Source organism: Sturnira hondurensis, unplaced genomic scaffold (assembly GCF_014824575.4).
Source record: "Sturnira hondurensis isolate 20B ecotype Veracruz unplaced genomic scaffold, ASM1482457v3 Scaffold0001872, whole genome shotgun sequence".
Classification (NCBI taxonomy): domain Eukaryota; kingdom Metazoa; phylum Chordata; class Mammalia; order Chiroptera; family Phyllostomidae; genus Sturnira; species Sturnira hondurensis.
This window is the reverse complement of record NW_028074503.1, coordinates 9,948,777-9,970,796: the sequence shown is the minus strand read 5'-3', so window position 1 is coordinate 9,970,796 and position 22,020 is coordinate 9,948,777. Positions and strand designations below refer to the sequence as shown.

Below are 22,020 nucleotides of genomic sequence, written 5' to 3'. Positions count from 1 at the left end.
TTTCATTCTATTTACAGACATTTAACCAGGCAACACTTTATAGCAAAACACAGAAATGACATATTATGTAAATACTACATTACTAGATTTTAAAGGTGGGATAATATAGGATGCAATTTGGAATCTGTAAATTGGAGCATGTATAAGCCAAGAGTGCATTGACAAATGAAACCAGGAATGTAGAATTGATGCTAGTGAGAAAATTCAGTTGGGAAGGGAGAGAATAAGGAAATAGGGTTGTTTAGTATAATTTCATTTGTGTTAACACAATATATTGTAAACTCTGTTAAGAATTCCTAGTTGTTAACTTCAAAATAGCAGCAGAGGGTTGTTTTAAAAAGTTCTAAGCTCAATCCAAACTAATAGTACAGTGTTGCTTTACTGAACAATTCTATGTTTCCCCATTAATATTATACATGTTCTAGAAACATTTTTCAGATCCTGTTTAAAATTTCCCCCCAAAGCTTAATCATACAGATCAGCTTAATTTATTTATTTTAATTTAGGAGATGAAAAACAAAGTGGTTGAACATAAATGAATAACACTTGCTAAAAACACAGTCTGAAAGTACAAGTACATCTGCTTCATTGGAAGGTCATCTACCGCTGGTGAGGATGACCATGTCAGTTGTCACTTGCTTCACTGTGAGAGGTACACTTGGCAGGTTTCCCTTTACAAAGTCAGAGCCACAGTAAAAAGGGAAAATGAGTGTGACATGCTGCAACCTCACCAGTAGGCAATGCAATTAATATTGCATCTCCATTGAACACAAACTAGAAGCAGACAACTCTTGACTCCAGAAAAATTTTAGCTGCAGCCCTATCTCAAAATTCAGGCTCAGACATTGCCAGTGTACCCCAAAAGATTTCACACTGTTGTCAATCTCCTGTGCAATATCCCTCCCCCAAAACATTTTCTAATTCGAGGTTTATTTTGCCTAGTGTGATTACTAAGGTAGCAGTGCCCTGTGGCTTGGAGATTTGGCTATGTAACCAAATTCTTTCTTCTTTAGTGGTTAACTCTGGTCTGGACATATGGTTGGATTTTTATTTATATTATCTGTGAAACTGACAGGGCATTTGGCACAAATTTCAAATTTTTCACACATACATGAATACATATGGAGTGTTTAGTTCTCTTTTAACGTTGCCTGAACTACATGACAAATCAAAAAAGAGCAAGATAATTATTAATGTAAATTGCCATTATAAGGCCTGTGCTTTTACACAACTGAGTTTTATTTCTTCCACATGCTAGACATGCACTACAGGCCACACAGAAGTGAAGAAAACCCCGAATCAAGTTTTAGTTCCCTGTCATGACTCCATTAGTATTAATGTAACAAAAAAGTTTACAAATGCCATGGAGGGCTCTTGCCCAGCAGCACTGGTTTCAACTATTTTCTCACCTTGCTCCACAACTACCAAAGCACCAAATTGTGCAATATAAATGACATTGTTAGCTTTTCAGTGGTGGGAATTGAACCTAAATCACAACTGCTGAGAAAAAGTGTGCTGGGATCCTGGCTACTTAGCATATTGTACTGTACTGTACTTCGTGATTCGACTTCGGGCTGTGCTAGGGGAGGCAGATCCGAGGGTATGGCCAAAGTGACAGTCAGAGGAGCTCCTCATGTGGCCAATGGTGGCTGTCCTCCCCATGGTGCTACTCAGGCCACCACCTCCTTCCAGACTACTCAGCATGATGCCACCACCACTTATTCCAGCTTCACTGCCAATGAAGCCACTGCTGACTGTGCCACTGCCTCCAATTATCTCGGCTGGGCCACTAATTCCAGTTACACCGGAGCCAGAGACAACCCTCTCTGTCACAATCACATTGTGGGCATTTGATAAGTCTGAGTGCATACCCAAAGTGCCCATCATGCCAGAAGTGGGTCGAATTACTCTTTCTGTCACTACCACATTTGAAGACTCTCTAGGATCAGGGATGGTCAAAGTGGTGGGTAGACTTGAACTTGGTGCTATTACCCTTTCTGTCACTATAACATTGGCGCCATCTCTCAAGTCAGGCATCTCTAACATTCCATGGAAATCAGCACCCGAGATCGGGCCAACCACTCTCTCTGTCACCACCACATTTGAGGCCTGTCGGTTATCATGAATGTGGACAGAGGGCTTCAGAGTGCCAGAGGTGGCATAAGACTCGGTCACAGTGACATTGCCATAGCCTAGAGGATCAGAAATAGGCATAGGATGCTGTACACCAGGTCCTGAGGGGTAGGTGCTCTCAGAAATGACTGTGGTAGTGCCATAACGTGGGGAGAGGGGCGGGGGCCCACTAGCAAGGGGCTCTGTTTCCTGTGGAGGGTAAATTGGTCCAGTGCTCTCAGGTGGCCATGAGGGATCAAGGTCTGGATATGGATCAACACTTTTTCCCAGGGTGATATCTGCCAACTTCTTAAATTTAGGCCCGAGATTATCCAAGAAGGTGTCATCCAAGTCTTCTCCAATGAAGCTACAGCAGCCCACAGAGCCAGCGGGGGAACCTGCACCTTCAATATCATATATGAGCAAACAGTCATTGGATGGGCGTCCTTCTTCTTCATCTGCATAAGCATACGCTTTCTGAGTTGGTAGAAGAAAGAGAAAAGGAAATCATGAGTACGTATTTAATGGTAATGGGAGTCCTTATCATAAATTAATATTTTTATAGGACATTACCAAAGAAAAAATAAAGTACAAAATTCTAACATCTACTAGAGGTGCTCTATAAAACATATAACAGCATGAAAAAATTTGCTTAGAAATTATTTTAACTGTCATCCTAAAATATATTATGATTTTAAAGATTTATTTAGGTGGACTTTGTAAGAGTGCACAATCAACAAAAAACACAAAAAAATCACATGAATATTTTATAACCAAGTTAGAAGGGGGTACTTAAAAATGCTGAATTTGAAGAATACCCCATTGTGTATTTTTTTTTGGTTTGATTGAAAATGTTGTTTGAACTAATTTGAATTCATTTAGGATTGTGCTTTTCTTCCTTCAGATTGAGTGATTATGTTGAATTTGTGAAATTTATTTCAATGTTGCTCTTTCCACAAAACAACAGAACAAATTAAACTGTGGGTCTGTGTCACATTGGGATTCAAAATTGTAGGTGACCAAAGAAAATTATTAAATTAGACTCCTTCTATTCAAAGTAAAGCCCACAGGCATGTGTCCTTTTAGTTCATCTTTGTTGTTTGTGATAACGGGCTGCAAACTTTCCGGTTAAGTACCAGAAATGCGTTTATTAGAAAACCAACTCATTGAACCATTTCACTCACAAATAGTTTTCGAGTCCCTAGTATTTGCGATACATTCTATTAGGAACTTAGCAATGAGGTGATGAACAAAACTAGATAAATCCTTTTCTGGCGGGGCTTCCATCTGAGTGGATGAGGCAGACAACACAGAACCACCTTTGTCAGAAGGTGGTGAGTTGGGGGTACAGGGACAGACAGTGATGGGGGCTGCTCTTTCAGATAGAATGGTCAGGGATGGCATCTCCAAAAGTGATGTTGGATTGGAGATTTGAATCACATGATGGTGAGTAAAGCAGACAGAATGATCTGGGCAGAAGGAGCTGTAAGTGCAGAAGCTGGGTGGCAGAATTGTACTTTTCATGAAAATATATTAATTTTTTGGACCTGGATAGGTAGCATTCCTATGAATTTCAGCAACAGACCTCTTGTTATTATCCACTGGGATTTGAAAGGCTTTTACTAGTATCTTATTTCAAAATATCAGCCATTATCTAAATGCTTAGGAGAGTTCATGAAGGCATTTTAGGCCAGGATGTAGATGGACACATGTGTATCAGAGAGAGTAAATTCTTTAAAGATTTAGTATCACACAGCATGTAATCATGGGCAATCCTGTCTCTACCTGATGATGGCAAAATTAGTTCTTACTGGTTTTTAGAATGTTCTAGAATTGTACTATGTCTCTTGAACCCACTCTTATGAAATTTTTATTGTGTGCCTGGGACTGCGCTAGATACTCACAAGATAATGTGAAGAGCATGTACTTGATGCACCAAAAAGTGTGGTAGAGATATAAACTAACCGACTTAGAAATGGTGTATTTCTACAATGTATAGACAAAGTACAGATGATCCCTGACATACGATGATTCAACTTAACAATTTTTTATTTTATGATGATGTAAAAGTGATGTGCGTTCAGTAGATATGGGCTAGGCTAAGCTAGAATATTTGGTAGGTTAGGTATATTACATGCATTTTCAACTTAAATCTTTTCAACTAATGAGGGGCTTTAGGGGACATAATACCATTGTAAGTTCAGGAGAATGTGTAGTACAGAAATGCTGATAAGGAAACATCAATCCTATTTTCAATGAAACAGTTAACAATAAGACTTTAGAGGCAGTGATGTTTGAATGGGGTTTGGAGATGGGTAGGGGTTTATGAGAGTGATGACCAGATGAAAACATTCCAGTATAGGCACAGTAGAAGCAAAGACATGGAGGGCAATAGACTGGTGTAAAGGAAGCGAAGGCACTTGGCAAGTGCATTTAGTAGTAACTGGGGATGAGAGGACAGGGCCAATTTGTGAATAAGCGAATTTGCTAAGTAGGACTTCACGCCATACAGAAACCATTGGCTGTTCTTAAGTGGAGGGTAACAGGCCTCAATCAGAGTTTTGGCTGTACTATTTAGCAGCGCTATGCATCTCAGACTCGAGGCTGGAAGCTCAGCGAGGAGATGCTTTCCAAAGCTCCAAAGGGAAACAGTGAGAGCCTAGGGCACAGCAGTGAGTCTGGGATGGACAGAAAGGCATAGGGGCTGATGTGCTTACCTGACAGAAGTAACTTTCCATGAAGCTCATATTCAGACCTCCTTCTCTACATTCCCTCATAGAATTTCTTCTTAATATTCTAGAGTATTCTTGACATGTCTCATGTCCTCGTGGTGTTTTAACTGCATCGGTTAGTTCAAATCCTCTCCTTCTTTCTTCTTCTCCCAAATCTTGCATTTCTCTTCCACAGTACTCATTTGTGTAAATACCTAAAAGTGTAATACAAATTAAATTTACTTTGTATAGGGCATTATAGACTGGACATTAGGAATTACTTTAATGGATGGTTTCATCATTTAAGTATATATTTGTGAACAAAGGAAAAAAATGAAGGTGAAATTTAAATACAGGAACAATAAATATGATATTGAGTTCAAAATAATATTATCAATTAATTTGTTAATTATTGTTTCTAATTACTTTTTGGTAACTATATGTTGTACTAGAAGAGAGAGGCTACATAGAGGTGACAAAAACCCATGCTTTTGAAATTATTTTGTTTATTTTTAACTAAATTTTTTAAAATTACAATTTATATTCAATATTATTTTATATTTGTTTCATGTGTACAACATGTTGATAAGACAATCATATATTTTACAGTGTTCCCCTGATATTTATAGTATCCAACTTGTACCACATATAGGTATTATGAGATTTTGACTGTAAGTTAACAGAAATTGGGGGAAAATATTCTAAATTCTAAAAGTTAAATAGTATGAGAATACCCCAATGTACTAGAAACACAGAGCCTCCAGCAAAGGCCCTGAATGACACATTTCAGAGAAGGAGTGATGGCCACGCCAGGGGAAAGGTTTGCATGGGGTCTTGACTCTGCACTTGGATGTGAGGGTGAGTCTGTTGCAGTATTCTGGGTACATGGGATAAAACAATGGCCTGGACTATGGGACAGCCACGGACAGGTAAGCGTTGACATGGGAAAGATGTCTCATGCTTTAATATTTTAAAGATCTTGATTTTAGGGTCAGTGTGTTCTCTATGCTTCTATTACTTTGATGTCTCTCACTGTGCTTTCTCCAAGGTTTGTGTAAAGCTTTGCTGATTTAATGAGAGAATAAATGCATAAATAAATCTTGGTGAATTTAACAAGTCTTGAGAACTGATTGGATCTCAATGAATTGGGAGACGTAAGAGGATGATTTTCTCCTTCTGAAGTGGGGGGTAGTGGTACCCCCCTCAAAAATTGATACATCAGGAAGAGAAATAGTTTTAAAGAACAGCTTGTCCAGGCCTTCAAAGACCTGTTTCTAGAAGTTACAAACATGTCTGTGCCTCTTGAATTTTAAAGAGTTTAAAGTAGAAAAGTCATGATTACAAGTTTGAAGAAGATAGAAAAAAAAAAAAAGAGAATCAATAACATTTACTTACCTTGAAACAAAGAAAGATGGTACAACTCTTTTCAAAGGCACAAGTTCTTAAAAATTAATTTTTAAAAATAAGAGTGGTAGTTATTCACTTACTGTGAAAATCTAATTGTCCCTTGGTATCAGCCTATGAATTGGTCTAGACCCCTGTTGTAAAGCAGGCTACACCGATAGTTTCACCCACGTGCAGGGAGAGACTTGACCACATGCCCACAACCTCAGATGAGAGCTTTGAAGGATTCTGATGGTGTCTCATCCACTTACTTTCATTTTGATAAGAGGGATGAAGCTCTTTAGGTCAACATTTATGGTGATGCTGAGAATGGATGCAATATTTAATTCTGTCATGATGGCAGCTGAAGTCAGAGTGATTTTGAACCATTCACGAATTGTGGAGTTAAATTCCAATCTCAATAAATGAGCACAGATCTATTTTAATTGGGTTGCACTTTTGTTCTAATTACTATTTTTGGGGAGATTTTATTCTCAGTAAACAAGCACAGATTTATTTTAATTGGGTTGTATTTTAATTCTAACTAGTATTTTGAGGGTAAATAAGGGTTGCTCTATTGAACAAAAACAAAAGCAAACAAACAAACAAACAAAAATCTCAAACCAATATTGACTCGTGGTTACAATTTAGTTATACTTTCCTGTTTATAGACATCTTAATTAGGTTATGTCCTAAATATTCTCTGATGATTGAGAGTGATTTTAAAAATTTAACATATAAGAATAATACTTACTGTAGTTTTCCTTACTATTTAATTAGCAAATCAATCATTTAAAAAGGAATAATTAAAACATTTTTAAAAGCACACAAAATAATTGGGAAAGAGTGAGGTATGCAGAGAGAGAACAAAATTCCTTCTGAGTCACTTGAGTTGTTAAAATAAAAAAAATAACATTGTACCTGAAGTGTCAACACATTCAATCACATTTGCATTATCCGATGGTATTTGTAGTATAGGGAGAGTGGTCAAATCCTAAAAGACAAGAAACAGTATTTTGTAATTTGTAATGATTTGTCTGTCTATAGTTATACATTCGGTAGTTGTCAAATTAACTAAGATTTCCTGAACGAATACTACTTATGAAATCCATTTAAAACAGGAACCTCACTCAGAAAGCCTCCCCTGATTACTTCCACCTAATTTTGATGCACCTCTGACCCCTCTCCATTTCCCCCATTGGCTAGTCCAGAACAGAGAATGGCATAGACTGGGGGTGACCACCCACATCTGGTTTCATGCGCACAAGGCTGAGTTTAGGTGTCGACCATAGTCCGTTTCTTACAGATCTGCACTCACCATCAGCTGGGGCTGTGGTCCTTCTACTGCCCATGAATGCATTACTCCATCGGAACATTCAGGAACAGGCTCAAAGCCAGCTCCCCCACTGGGGGCACCTCCACAATCACAGCACATCAGCAAAAATGGGACCACTGGTGGTGAGAGGATGGGAATATTGAAATCAGCCGCAGGGCCGTATTAAACCAAAACGACTTGCCTTCTGTGATTCAATTGAGTCCCTAATATAGTGTGTGTGTGTGTGTGTGTGAGTGAGAGATAACCCCATTTGGTCCTAACATTATTATGAATGTGGTGGAAAATAAACTGAGTAATGGTGAGATATCAAAATCAATGTGAGCTTCAGTATACTAGATTACGATCAATTTTCATTTGTTACATGGGATTCAGACTGCAAATCGTGTGATACTATTGAAACAGATGGGTCTTCCCCCATCATTATGCAGGAAAATAGTAAAGGAGAGAAAAAGAAAGCTGGGAAGGCCAGTCCAGAGGTTTGATTTTTTGCATTTCTTCTTTCTTGTCTTTATTTTTCTCCTTTCATACATGCCTGACCTTTTATTTCAACAGTAACCCCTTCTTTTTGCTTTAAGCCATTATCCTCTATGAGGCTATTATTTTCCCCTAGACAGATACATTTTCTTGAACTCACTCATGCAGAACATTACACTGCTTAACAATGTCTTTTTTTATTGACTAACTTGATTTTTCTTATCTATATAAGTTTCTATCCCAGGGCATTTTAAATAATATGATCTTAATGATTTGGAATGAATAGGTGTATGAATAGGATCTGTAAATTTTTTTAAAAGTGCGTAAGGAGTAAAAGGAAAAGAAAAAGAAGAAAGCAAGGTGGGCAGGGAGGAATGCAGGGAGGAGAGTAATAAGGCAGGGAAATGCTGGGCCAGCCTGGGTTCCTGAGAAGAAGAGAAAGTGTCTGCACCCTTCTTGTTACCTGCCTGTCACTACCCCCCACACCTGGAGGACAATGTGTTGTGCCCCAAATATGTTCATAGGGAAAAGCCTTCAGTGAGATTCTAATGCTGAGAAAAGAGGGCAGCTCTGATCAAAACTGATGGTAGAAAGGTGACTACAGTCATCTCTGGGCTGCCTGCCCACTGACAGCTGAGCTCCTGGCTGCTGGGCCCCCTCCAGGCTCCCTGCTCACAGGGCCACTGATGGTGGGGGCACAGGTTGCCCTGAGACTCCCAGCAGGGCCTGCAGATCCATCTGCTGGGATACAGACATTTGTGCTTTAAAACGGAAAAGCATCTCACAAATCATCATTCACTGCAGACAGTAAGATGAAAGCGCCACTCACACCATCGCGTGATTACCCTTCTGAAACAGAAGTGGCCTCAGCAGCTCTTTCTAGGTGGCAACCTGGGCTGGGCCTGGTGAAGGGAATGAGAAACCCACACAGCTCCCTGCCACTGAGTTTCCTGCCTCTGAATTCTGACTCCTCTAGGGGCTTCTAATTCAGGTTTAATGACTTCAAACTGTTGGTGCTCTTAAGCCAAAGGGAAAGTTGTTATTCCCTCCACCTGCCTCCCCCTCCCAGATATTCTTATACACCAGACAGTTTTTAAAGTTTTCTTAACCTGAGATTTCTATGGTGTGTCTCTGGATACAAATGCAGGGCACTGTGCCAGCATTACTTCCACTTGTCATTCTTTTGTATATTTGTGCTGTTTAAAATGTTCAAGGCTACTTCTGAGTCCTAAACATACAATATATTTAAAATGTACATGTAAAATGATATCTGTGGTGTTTAGGAAACTATATTTGTTGTATGCAAATTATTGTTAATATGTTTAACTCAGTGGAGTTAAGCCTGAAGAAGTAATTATTAATGGTTATTTTTTCAGTGTAATAAATAATACACACATTTTATTTCTAAAAGGGAGAGAGAGAGAAAGAGAAAGAGAAGGAAGAAGGACAAAGAGGAGAAAAATAATTCCTGGTATTTTGCTTTCTTGATAATATGTCAGGCTTAGAGATAGATTTGAATCTAGAAGTGTTTGAATATAAAACCCATAATATAATTTTAAAATATTTTATTAACCATACTAACCAAAGGTAGTCACCAATATAAAAAGCCAACTTCAAGTTAAAGTTGCATAGTTTTTGTAGAAGTAATCAGCACCTGGGTCAACTGTGTTACTCTGAGAAATATCTATCTTTTAAGTTTTAAGATGTTGGTTAATAATTAATATATCCAAACAGGGGAAATTAGAGGATTGTGTCTTTTCATATATATTTTATATTACATTCTGCAAATTTGCTAGCATTTTTATTGCCTTGGTTTATTTTGATAAAAATAATTTTTCAATGTTTTTCTCTCCTTTAATAGAGCTTTTCATGGTTATTTCAATTTGTTATGAGTGAATAAGAAGGAAATCTTATTACTTCACATATAAATTTCTTGTTTTTGAAATTTATTTTCAATTCTGAAAATAGGTCCTCCACTTTACGTTGGGCTATTGGTAGGTCCCAAGTCTCTGTGGTTCAGATAAATTCGCTTTTGATCATAAATTTCAAAAGGGTGAAAATCAGAGAAAATTGAAGAAAATCCTGTCTACTAATAAATTTAGTGTAAAATATCTATTGTTCAGCTGTTTATATATTACAAAATGAGGGTAGAAAAATATTTCATAGGCAGAGTGCTCTGATGTGTGTATGTTTTGATTAATGCCTGAGGCATCCTGTCACAGATTGTATGATTCTATATTTGAAAAATGATAGCATTTAGTTTAATAGGGCAGATAGCATTTAGCTAAATGATAGCATTTAGTTTAATGCGCAGATATCGACTTACTTATTTCAGAGCTCCCTTTCTCATTCCTCAGAGACAGCCAGATCTAGCTCATCTCCACTCTAATGTCTATCATCATCTTAGGCAACGTTGAAGACCATTTAGAGAATACAGTGCATGTTATACCCTCATGGTTAGAGTCTTGACTGGAGCTATTCTAGTGACTATAAATGTTTCCATGGGTCAGGAAGTTAGGTAATCTGTGAAAGACTCAGACAACTACATTTGGAAGCTGAAGTTTAACCCTACGTCCATCTGACTCTCTTCCACTAAGTCTTAGCATAGCATGAAATCCCTTCAGGGTCTGGCACCTGCCTGTTTTCTAGTCTCAGCTGTCACCACGCAGTCCTGCGCATCCTCTGGTTCTTTCTATTGGAGTCCTTTATGTCAGTGACCAGCCCTTCATTCTGTGGGGGGTTTGTACATAGATTATTTTCTCTCCTTGTTATTTGTTCCCCTTTTCTTCTTCATTAGGTTCGTTCTGTTAATTCCTGAATGAGAATTTATTTTCCCTATGTAGGCTTTCCTGACTCCTAATCAATTGTTTCTTATTGTGTACTTCACTCACACAGCAATTTGAACTGCACATTATGAGACTTCCCACTACACTGAAATTTAATGAAAAAAGTTTTTATCTTTCACTGTCAAAGAGTTGGACTTTTTTTATCTTATAAATCCAGCACTAAATATAGAAATATCTTGATAATTGAAAAAAATAAGAATTTGTAAAATATATTTTAATCAAAAGATCAGAAAACTTCTCACAATTCCTTTTGAGGGGAAACATGTAAAATGAACTGTTAAAGTACTTACATCCTAGCACCAAGAATCCCATGATGAGTAGTCCAATGCCAGCAGGACCAAAATGCACATTATCTGCAATAAGGGGCACACCTGATCCAACCCCTGTTCCTCCTTCCTCATTTACTCCTCCATTGCCATTGTCAACATTGCCACCATTTCCTTCATTTTCAAGTCCAGAAGTAGTAGGTGTAACTTGATATTCGGGGCCACCTGTTGTAGTAGGCTCAGACCGTTCCCATTCCGAACCTTCAAGGTTAATAGTAATTGTACCCGTACAAGTTCTTTGAAGAGCATCTGAAACAAGGTTCACAAATGAAATATTTTATACATTTAGTGTAGTAATTGTTGGGCAATACACAACTATTTTCTTTTTGTATCAATACTTATTTCAATGTCTTTAGTTCCATCCATCAATGACTTCCCAAATCACCCCTATTCCTGATTCAGTTTTTAAATCAAACCATTATGACTATGAGTGCCCTTGAAAAACTGTCTCATGTATTGGGGAGCATAAACAGTAAATACCACAGAAAGTTAAATATTCGCTCTTGGTGTGTTATAAACCACAGTGGAGGTATTTCTAGACTATGCTTTTGCATATTTCTTATATTAAAGCTAGATTGTTTTGTTGTTTTACTCTCTTTCTTCTTCAATTATGTCTGTTCTTTTCCTTTTATGAGCTAACAAAATGAACAGATTTTGAGCAAGCTGGTATAACATTTCTACAAAGATTTTCTAGTGATAAAGCAGCATATCCCCAAACTCACAGCCAATAACTTAGAGGAGAGGAAACTGGCAATATTGGAGGTGGGGGCAAATTTTCATTTCAATTAGAAGGTGAAACACTTTTGTTTCAAAAGGAGATATTCAAAATTTGCTTTTTTCTTGGTCTTCAAATTTAGAGTAAGTCACTGCATTCCTTGATTAAACATAAGGGTAGGTACATCTGTTATTTGTTTCAACTGAATTGCTCTACATTTGCTGTTTATTTAAACCAACCATCTCACCAACCAACCAACCAACCAGTATTTCAAAAGAGTAGAATGATTTTGAGCACTTGCAGTATAAAGGGCAGTGCGATAAAGTGCATCTACAATTGGATCAGCAAGCACATGGGCTGAAGCAGGGCTGTAGTAATGACTGCAAAAAGATGCAAGGGAACTCTTCATGGTGATGAATAGGCTCTAGATCTTGTTTGTGGCAATGTACAATATATATGCATGCATACATCTGCCAATACTCATCAGGCTCTACACTTAAAAAGAGTATTTACTGAATATAAATCATACCTCAGTAAAGTTGAATAAGAAATACATTTGAATCTATATTTGTGTCTTTATCTTGTAATAAAACTGGCCAATTAAAAACTATCAAAATAAGAGTTCTGGTCAAGATGGAGGCATAGGTAGACATAATTTGCCTCCTTGTGCAACCACAAGAAGAAGCACAACTAACCTCAAAACAAAAAACATCTATACCTGCCAGAAAATTGAACTGTCTCCAAGGATTTAAAGAAGCCATACTCATGCAGATGTCTAGGTTGGATGGGTGGAGATGGGGAGCCAGGGCAGAAAGGAACAGTGTGTCATGGAGAGGTGGCAGTGGTGGGTGGTCCATATTTTTGTGTGGTGGATAAAAATCAGGAGGGCTACCTTGGGAGCAAGTGACCCCAGCTCCAGGCCACACTGTGCAGCCCAGGGTTCCAGCACCAGGAAAAGCCTCATAAACTGGCTGTAAAAACCAATAGGGGTTGGGGCAGTGGAATAAACTGCTGGTTACTCAGGAGAGGCTGTTTAAAGGGCCCTGACAGACCTAGAACATATGCAAATGCTCCTGTTCTGGGAATCACCACCAGGGCATCAGCTAGAAGGTTGCCAGTCATATACGGGAAGTGGGGGAAGTGACTGGAAATGGGGTGAGTTCTAGTCTAGCCTCCAGAAGAAGCCAGGCAGCAACACTGTCACCTCTCCAACCCCTCCCCAACCCCACAGCACCACAAAGGGGTGACGTCAGTTGGCCAGCAGGGTGAATACCTAAGGCTGAACCCCATACAACCTAACAGGTGTGCTGAGACAGAGAGTCAGAGCAGCTCTACCTAATACACAGACAGAAACAAAGGAGGCCACAAATTGAGAACACAAAGAAATATGGCCCAAATGAAAGAACAGAACAAAATCCCGCAAAAAGAAGTAAATTTAAAGGAGATAGCCAACCTATCAGATGCAGAGTTCAAAACACTGGAGATCAGGATGCTCAGAGAAATCACTGAATACAGCAGAAGCATAAGGGAAGAGATGAAGGCTACCCTAGGTGAAGTAAAAAAAAAATCCACAGGTAACACCCAATGAAAGGAAGGAAGCTGATATTCAGATCAATAATTTGGAATATAATTAAACATTCAACCAGAACAGAGGAAAGAAACAAGAGTTCAAAAAAATGAGGAGAGTATAAAAAGACTCTGGACCATCTCCAAAAGAGCCAGGGTCTGAATCGTAGGGATGCCAAAAGAAGAAAAGGGAGAACAAGAAATTGAACTTATCTGAAAAATAATTAAAAAAAACCTTCCCCAATTTGGTGAAGGAGATAGATATATAAGTCCACGAGGCATAGAGAGTCCCAAACAACTTAGACCTAAAGAGGACCACACCAAGACAAATCATAATTAAAATGCCAAAGGTTAAAGATAAAGAGACAATATTAGAAGCAGCAAAAGGAAAGGAGAGAGTTACCTACAAAGGAGTTCCCATCAGACTATCAGCTCACATCTCAAAAGAAAGCTTGTAGGCAAGAAGGGACTGGAAAGAAGTATTCAAGGTGGTGAAAAGCAAGGACCTACAACCAAGATTACTCTATCCAGCAAAGCTTCCATTTAGAATGGAAGGGTAGATAAAGTGCTTCCCACACAAGGTAAAGCTGAAGAAGTTCATCATCACCAAGCCATTATCACATGAAATATCACATGCAAATCTTTGATTTACAAAGTCCATCTTATTTCACATCTATATAAATGAATGGAAGCTACTTGTATTTGAATTGTGTATGCAGTTACTCTATTTTCTCCAAAATTATATTAAAAAGATTTATTCATCATCTCTGCATTATTTATTTTCTGTGGTATTTGAAGCTGAAAATTCCTGAGTAGCAATCAATCACTAAAGAAAAATGACATTACTGAAAGTTCCAGGTGTGACTGTTTTCTCCATCACAGGTAAGATTTCCAAAGGCAGCATCTACCATGTCAGAAAGTTTCCTCATCAACAGGTGCTAGCAGGCCAGACTCCCGTGGTCCTAGTAATTCTTGCTGCAGTGTAGGGATGATGTTGATGGAACTTTAGCCTTTCCTCCAACCCACTTGCAATTATTTACATGTGGTTATTAGTAAAGCATTAAAAAGAATTCCTAGGTAACCTTTTCTCTTTTGCTATCTATTCCCTCAACTTTACTGAGATACTATACTTAACATGTAACATCTTGTAATTGAAGGTGTACAATGTGCTGACTTGGTACACTTATGTATTATAATATGATTATTACCACGACAGTGCTAGCTAACATTTCCATCATATCACAAGGTTACCATTTCTTTTTTTGTGGTGAGAAAATTTAAGATCCACTTTTTTGAGTGTATATCTATAGTACAGAATTGTTATCTATAATCACAATGCTGTGCATTAGATCCCTGGAGCTAATTATTTAGTAAATGGAGTAATTCTTTTGTAACTGGAAGTTAGTAGTTTTTGACCATCTCCCAGTTTCTCCCACTCACCAGCCCTTTCTCTGCTCACTTACATGCTTTTGAACCATATAAATGATTTTTAATATTTTGAGCATAATCTTTTAAATATTATGCAACCCATATTTATGAAACAGTTTGTTGTAGAAGTTATTACAGCATATCGTTTTAAGAAATAAAACATAATTTATTATTCAAATTATATACACACTGCACTATTGTTTATGAACTCAGGTCATGCAAAGCTAGTTTTGTCCAGCTGCAAGGGAAGAGAAGTAGAAATATTTATGTGCCTGCCATGGCATTTCACATGTGTATAGCATATACGCTCAACTGCTGTTTGAATATTAAAATTTCCCTTATTATGAATTATTACTAGTAACACTATTAGAATATTCTTTACATTATAAGTAGTTGGGTACTCTGAATTATTTGAAAAATAGAGAATTATGTAAAGAGTGAAATAAAACAAAGACAAAGGAAACTGATAGTTGTACTACCCAAGAACAACCTTTGTTGATATTCTATTGTATTATCCTTTGGCCTTAATTACAATGCCTAAAATTTACAAATTATTAAAGTTTCATTGATATATCATATGGCTGTTCCATTTTACATTTTTTACTTTGCCTTGTGAGAATTATTTCATATTTAAAAAATTGTTTCATGAAAATACTTTCTGAAGTCTATATAATTTCACATAAAGTAGACAGTGGTTTATCTACCAGTTATCTATTATTGATATTGCTCTCAAGATTTAATTATTAAAGATAATGCTATAAGTAATATTTATGTGTATTTAGTCTTTTGTATTTAGAGATTTTCCTAAGGTTATTGAAATTTGGTAAAGTAAAGGAATGATTTTGTTTGACATGATCATTTTTATCTTTATCCTATTAATATACATGTGAGCTCAGTGGTCAGCCTTTGTCCATTGGTGTAACCCTAGCACCTGACACAATGGCTGATGTTTGGCTGGGATTCAATATATAGTTTCAGAGTTAATGAATAAAGACATCCCTGGAAGTACATCACCTAGACAAGCACAAATCCTGTCCGTGATGGCAAATCCCATGCCTTTCATCTCAGCTCTGCTGATTCTAATGTGATTGTTTGTTGCTCTTTTTATCCCCAGAAGGTTATAATTTTTGATGAGAAAAGGCATCCTTTCTCCTTCTCATGAGCCTAACAATTTTGTAAGGTAAGTTCCAGTTATCTTTCATGTTCCAATTAAGCTCGATGTTGGATGTAAGAAAAGGAATAACTAGCAATTACTGAAGCTTATTTTAGCACTGAATCAAAATTAGGCTTATTAATAGATGGAGTCACGTTTCTATTTATAATATTGGCTTTGAAACTATGTTTATTTTGATTATAGAAAAACATTTCATTATATTTGGTACAAAATTTTAAATTGTTGAATGACTTTATGAAGTGTTATTTTATTATTATTATTTTAGTTTGTAAAGCATGTGGAAATTGTCTACCATTATTAGGATGATTGAAAGAGGAAAAAGAGAGGGAAAGAAGGGAGGAACAACCGAAGTAGCAAGTACTGCTTACTAGAATGGCCCTCCGGAAGTGCCCTCCTTCAGTGACCAGCCCAATTTAATTTTCCTGGTTTTGAACAGGAATATAAGCATGTTGTTTCCAAATTGTTTACACAATGTTTTACACCAACTTTTTAAAGATTATGTAAAGTTCAGGTAGCGTGGTTTCTGGCCTATTTGAAAATAATTTTATAACACATACAATTGAACATATTCAATTATTTACAGTAATAGGTACTAACATTTATGGAATATCTAAGTGATTTCCACATAGTAACTCCTCAAATACATGTTGAAGAGTGAGGAGAAATCACTTCTCTAAAATCATGCGTGTGGTAAGTAACGGCACAAAGGTGCCAATCCAGTCTCACTGCAGAGCGCATGGTCGTCTCCACTGAATTATACTGCTTTTCATATCACAAAAGATTTGATCCTCTACTACCAAATAAAAGAAGTTTTGTTGAAAAAAACATTAAATACCTCAAAGTACAATGATTAAAATTTTAGTCCATAGTATATATATAACTTCATGGAGAAGGAAAAAAACCCCCACCAAATTGATCTCTTACCGTCTATAGACAGAACTGTTCCTTGGTATTTCCCATTAAGCATATTATATTGATCCCAGGTAACTTTATTTCTCAAAGTAATGATGCCCGTCTTTGAGTCAACAGCAAGTAGGTCAGCTGGATTATTTCCCATTACATATCTGTATTTGAAAGATAACAGTACAAATTAAGGTCAGCTCTCTAACAGGAGAGAGAGAGAAAGAGAGATTTTGTTTATAAAAATGTTTGGTTATAAAAATGTTTCCAGTCAGTGGGTCAGCAGTTATGATCCCTGCATGTACTTTTCAGTTATTAGAGATAATGTTTTTTTTTTCCCTAGGGCAGCTCCAGGTGTCTGAGGACATTGAGAAATAGACAAAGATGTAAACTTAAGAAAAAAGAGTTTCTGAGCAGCCATTTCTGGTGGAATGTCTCTTATGCCCACTTGGGTGTCAAAATTTCCCTTTGACACTTGCAGTCTCATTTCATTTGACTTCGGTACCATCAGTGCTATCCTGGAAGACCCTGATCCTAGGACTTCCTGAGCTCATTAATAATTCCAAAGTGTTCTCTTACCACAGAAGCTACTTCATCATTAGCTTGGCCTCCCTATTCCCACTCCCCGTCTCCATATACACAATGACTTTATAGGACTTCTTTTGAATTCTGAACTATGCACGTCCTTTCCTTGTGCTCCTGTCTTATTTTCTGTTTTCTTTTCTCTCCTCCTGATCTTCCACTTCCATGTCTTTTCCCCTCATTTACATTTGTTAAGGAAATACTGGTTAGTAACTCTCTGTCTCAGGGGTTGTGCCAAACTCAGGGAAGAGAACTTTAAGAGGACCCAGGGGTGGGGGTTGGGGGGTGACTTGCCCTCAGTGAACTCAGGTCTGCAGGGTGGGAGGACTTTATCAGCAGCGGGGGTACAGTGTGGTGAGAGCCCTAACAGAAGTGCTCATGTGGTGTGAGAAGAGCACAGACAAAGACCTTTCAGAACTCACTAGTGAGGCCTTTCCCCCGCTGTGATGCTTGATCACAAGCACTTGTGTAAAACATATGTGCACGCAGCCACACAGATTTTTATGACCAAGTAGAAATATTTGGATATGCAAAGTTAAAAAAGTTACATCACCTGACTTTCCCTTAATCTACCTCATTTTTCATACCAAAGTTATCAAAGGCCCATACCAAGTAGGTGCTGATTAAAGCAAAGAGAGTAACTAAATCTAATGGATCTCAATCTGGGCAAATAGGCAATGGGAAAACCAGTCCACGCAAACTGCCAGGGAAAATAACCTCGATATGTGGTGATCAGCTAATGGATCAATGAAATGTATAAATACAGGTGTGTCAAACTCTAAAGATATAACATTTCCACAATGTATAGCTTCACACTTTTACATCTTAGAGGTTGCACCAATTTTTATGTTTTTAAACACTTTAAATTAATTAATAATTCAGTAGTTGGTACTTTTTATTATTAAATGATGGTTTCAAAATAATGAAAAATGTTTTAATTCATACTTAACATTTCTAAAAAGAACATATGTACTTAATTCAATATGATGAAAATTACTTGAAAATGTCAGTCTTACCTAACAGTTGTTGAAGGGCCACCAGTATCCAGATCAGTAGCTATAAAATCTCCCACTTTATAATTCTGTCCCATATTACTAGTTACTACATATGTCTTTGAGCCTGGACGGAACACTGGGCCTTCAATTACATTTAACACAGTCACTGAGATTACATTCGCTGTGAGCTTATATTGGGACATAATGGACTGATGAAATTCAGCTTTATTTCTAACACCAATGCTGAGTTGCAGATTCTTCACAGCTTCATAATCTAGGGGCTAGAAAAGACAGAGTGAAATAGTTTTACTATAGGAAGAAAAGAAATTGTAGAAGTGAAAGAAATCCTTTGATAGTAAGCAAGGAAAAGTTTAGGCTTCTTTTTAAATTAAATATAGATACATATAAACATACAATGTATTCTTTTTTATCTTTAATTCAGTAGAAACACATAAAATATACATAGTAAGAAAAAATCCAGATGTTTTAGATCCTTCATTGCAAAAATTGACAATGTATGACATGAGTTCTAATTGTCTAACAAATTAAAAACTTAATATAGCCAGTCAATCCTTGCATTTTGTAGTGCAAAGACAGTTATGTCAGCTTGTATCACTTCGTGTTATACAGAAAGTAGTTCTACATACACAAATTATGGGAAGATACGTTGTAGTTTCCGCCATTTGACTGCTTTATCCATGAAGAACAATTTAGAAGAATTTTAGTTCTATAAATGTGACTTCTTGCAGTAAGTCTGGTGTCTGAATGTAGCATATATATATATATATGTATATATATATATACACACACACACACACACACATATACACACACACATATATATATGAAGAAGAATATTTTCAGGATATTCTGGAACAATTATTTCATCTTATGAAATGACCAAGAAGTCATTTTTATTATAAAAGAGGGTTTCAATATCAGCTCTGCATAAAACCCCCTAACTATGCATTATGCCAAGTATGTTTTTCTAAATTTTCAGAAGAGAGTAACTTAGATGATCATTTATTCCCAAACTGAACTCTTCACTTAGCGAAAATGTTTAGTCTTTGCTCTAATATTGGCTGTATTTGCAATTCCAAGAATGGCTATAAAATTATGTATACATGTACATTACACAGAAATACAAATGCATATTATATATAGTTTATAATCATAAAAAGGAAATAATATATGATGACATATATGGGAGAAAAATCAAAGTCATTCCTGTTTCACAGAGAGGGGTAGTGAGGAAAGATTAATTTTCTAATTAATTTTCTAATTTTAATATTGAAGTTTTCTCTGAAACAGTTTAGGACTCAGTCTCCCCAGCATGGAATCCCAGGTAGTGTAGTGGAAAGAAAATGGACTCAACAGCCAGAGGCATGTGGGTTTGAGTGTCAGCGCTACCACTCACTAGTGCTGAGAACTCGAGCAGGTTAGTGCTCCCGCTGAACCCCAGTGCGTTTATCTGTGATGTGGGCACATCACCTATGGCAGGGATGCTGTGAGGAGCAGCCGAAAGCCTCTGCTCATGGCCTCCCTAAATGAGCTGTAGAGGTGCTGACGCTTTATGAAGACAAGAAACAAGTGATCACATACTCCTAGGAGGACAGAATTCCTTAGGAGTCTGTTTCTGAGGACTATTCTGCAGGAAGTAAAGAGTGGAAAAGGAATTCCATTTTACTATAAAGATCCATAGTGCACCCACCACATACAGTCCATGTACAGCTTCCATGAATTTCCATGCATACTGGGTAGGTCTTATAGCACAGGGTGAAACTTTCCCTACCAGCTCCCTAGGAGTCCGACATTGCTCCTCATCTCTCAGAGGAAATTCTTCTGCAGGGGAGTGTGATGCGTCACTAGTGTGAGAGGGACACAGGAGAGCTCTAAGGATTTGGACCGAATCTCTAGTGTATTTATGTCATAAGAAACTTTGGTCAGCAGCCACAACGAGACGGGAATGTGATTCTACAGTTACAGCTATTTAATTTCATATAAAGACACTGGAGGAATAAAGAACTTTCAATTTATGTGATGAATATTCTTAGGGCGTAGTAATTGTCATATAATGTTAACACAATTATTTTTAAAGGCTATGTTAAATATAATTTAAAAATATTTTCTTGAGGACTTCCAGCCAAGATGGAGACAAAGGTAGACACACTTTGCTTCATCACACAAGTAAAAGAAGGATAACAACCAATTTAAAAACAACAACAAAAAAAACAATAAGAACTGCCAGAAAATCGAACTGTATGGAAGTCCAGCAATGAAGGAGTTAAAGAAACATTCATCCAGAGTGGTAGGAGGGCAGAAATGGGAAGCTGGTATGGTGAGAACTTGGGTCAAGGTGGCTGGCAGAGCAGAATTCCCACATTCGAGTGCAGATAAGCCAGGAGGAAAACTGGAGAGTGAGACAGATCGAGCACCCCAGGTTTCCAATGTGGGAAACCAAAGCCTCAGAACATCTGGATGCAAAAATCTGTGGGGGTTGCAGCAGCAGGAGAAACTCTCAGTCTTACAAGAGAGTCCATTATAGGGGCTCATGGGATCCTAGAATGCACACAAGCCCACCCACCCAGGAATCAGCACCTGAAAGTACACAAGCTACTTGTGGAAAGTGAGGGAAGTGACTGAAGGCAGGGAGAGAGCAAAGCAAGAGGTATTTTTTCCTCGCCGTCCCCTCCACCACGTACAGCACCGCTATGCGGTGAAGTGGCTCGCCCGGCTATAATAATTACCTAAGGAGCCACCCCTTAGAATGTAACTGTTGCTACAAAACAAAGAAATATGGCCCAAATGAAAGAACAGATCGAGACTCAAAAAAAAAAACAAAAAAAAACACAACAACTCAGTAACAAGAAGACAGACAACCTATGAATTGCACAGTTCAAAACACTGGTAACCAGGATGCTCACAAAAATGACTGAATAGAGGTGGCAAAATAGAGGAAAAAGTAAAGGGTGTGCAAGGCGAAATAAAGAATAATATACAGGGAACAAACAATGAAGGAAAGGAAACCAGGACTCATATCAAATATTTGGAACAGAAGGAAGAAAGGAGCATTCAATTGGAACAGAACAAAGAAACAAGAATTTGAAAAAATGAGGAGAGGCTTAGGAACCTCTGGGACAATGTTAAATGTTCCAACATCTAAATAATAGGGGTGCCAGAAGATGAAGAGGAAGAGCAAGAAAGAGAATATATAAGGGAGGAAAACTTCCCCAATCTGGCAAAGAAAATAGATTTCCAGGAAGTCCAGAAAGTTCAGAGTCCCAAAGAAATTGGACCCAAGGAGGAACACACCAAGGCACATCATAATTACATTACCCAAGACTAAAGATAAGGAGAGAATCTTAAAAGCAGCAAGAGAAAAGGAGACAGTTACCTACAAAGGCATTTCCATAAAACCATTAACTGGTTTCTCAAAAGAAACCCTGCAAGCAAGAAGGGGCTGGAAAGAAGT

The 22,020-nt window shown here is 37.6% G+C and overlaps 1 protein-coding gene across 1 annotated transcript in view; it reads right to left on the bottom strand.

The window, feature by feature from the left end:
* Positions 1 to 1,096: 1,096 nt before the first annotated feature.
* The window catches only part of LOC118977507 (desmoglein-1-like), a 40,198-nt gene continuing 19,274 nt past the window's right edge, over positions 1,097 to 22,020 (bottom strand). The window contains exons 9-15 of the mRNA XM_037032448.1: positions 18,570 to 18,829; positions 16,996 to 17,135; positions 11,153 to 11,437; positions 7,525 to 7,658; positions 7,128 to 7,200; positions 4,830 to 5,038; positions 1,097 to 2,589 (exon numbers count right to left, since the gene is read on the bottom strand). Coding sequence (XP_036888343.1) covers positions 1,528 to 2,589; positions 4,830 to 5,038; positions 7,128 to 7,200; positions 7,525 to 7,658; positions 11,153 to 11,437; positions 16,996 to 17,135; positions 18,570 to 18,829 — 2,163 coding nt within the window. The 3' untranslated portion in view covers positions 1,097 to 1,527. The remainder of the gene's footprint in view (positions 2,590 to 4,829; positions 5,039 to 7,127; positions 7,201 to 7,524; positions 7,659 to 11,152; positions 11,438 to 16,995; positions 17,136 to 18,569; positions 18,830 to 22,020) is intronic.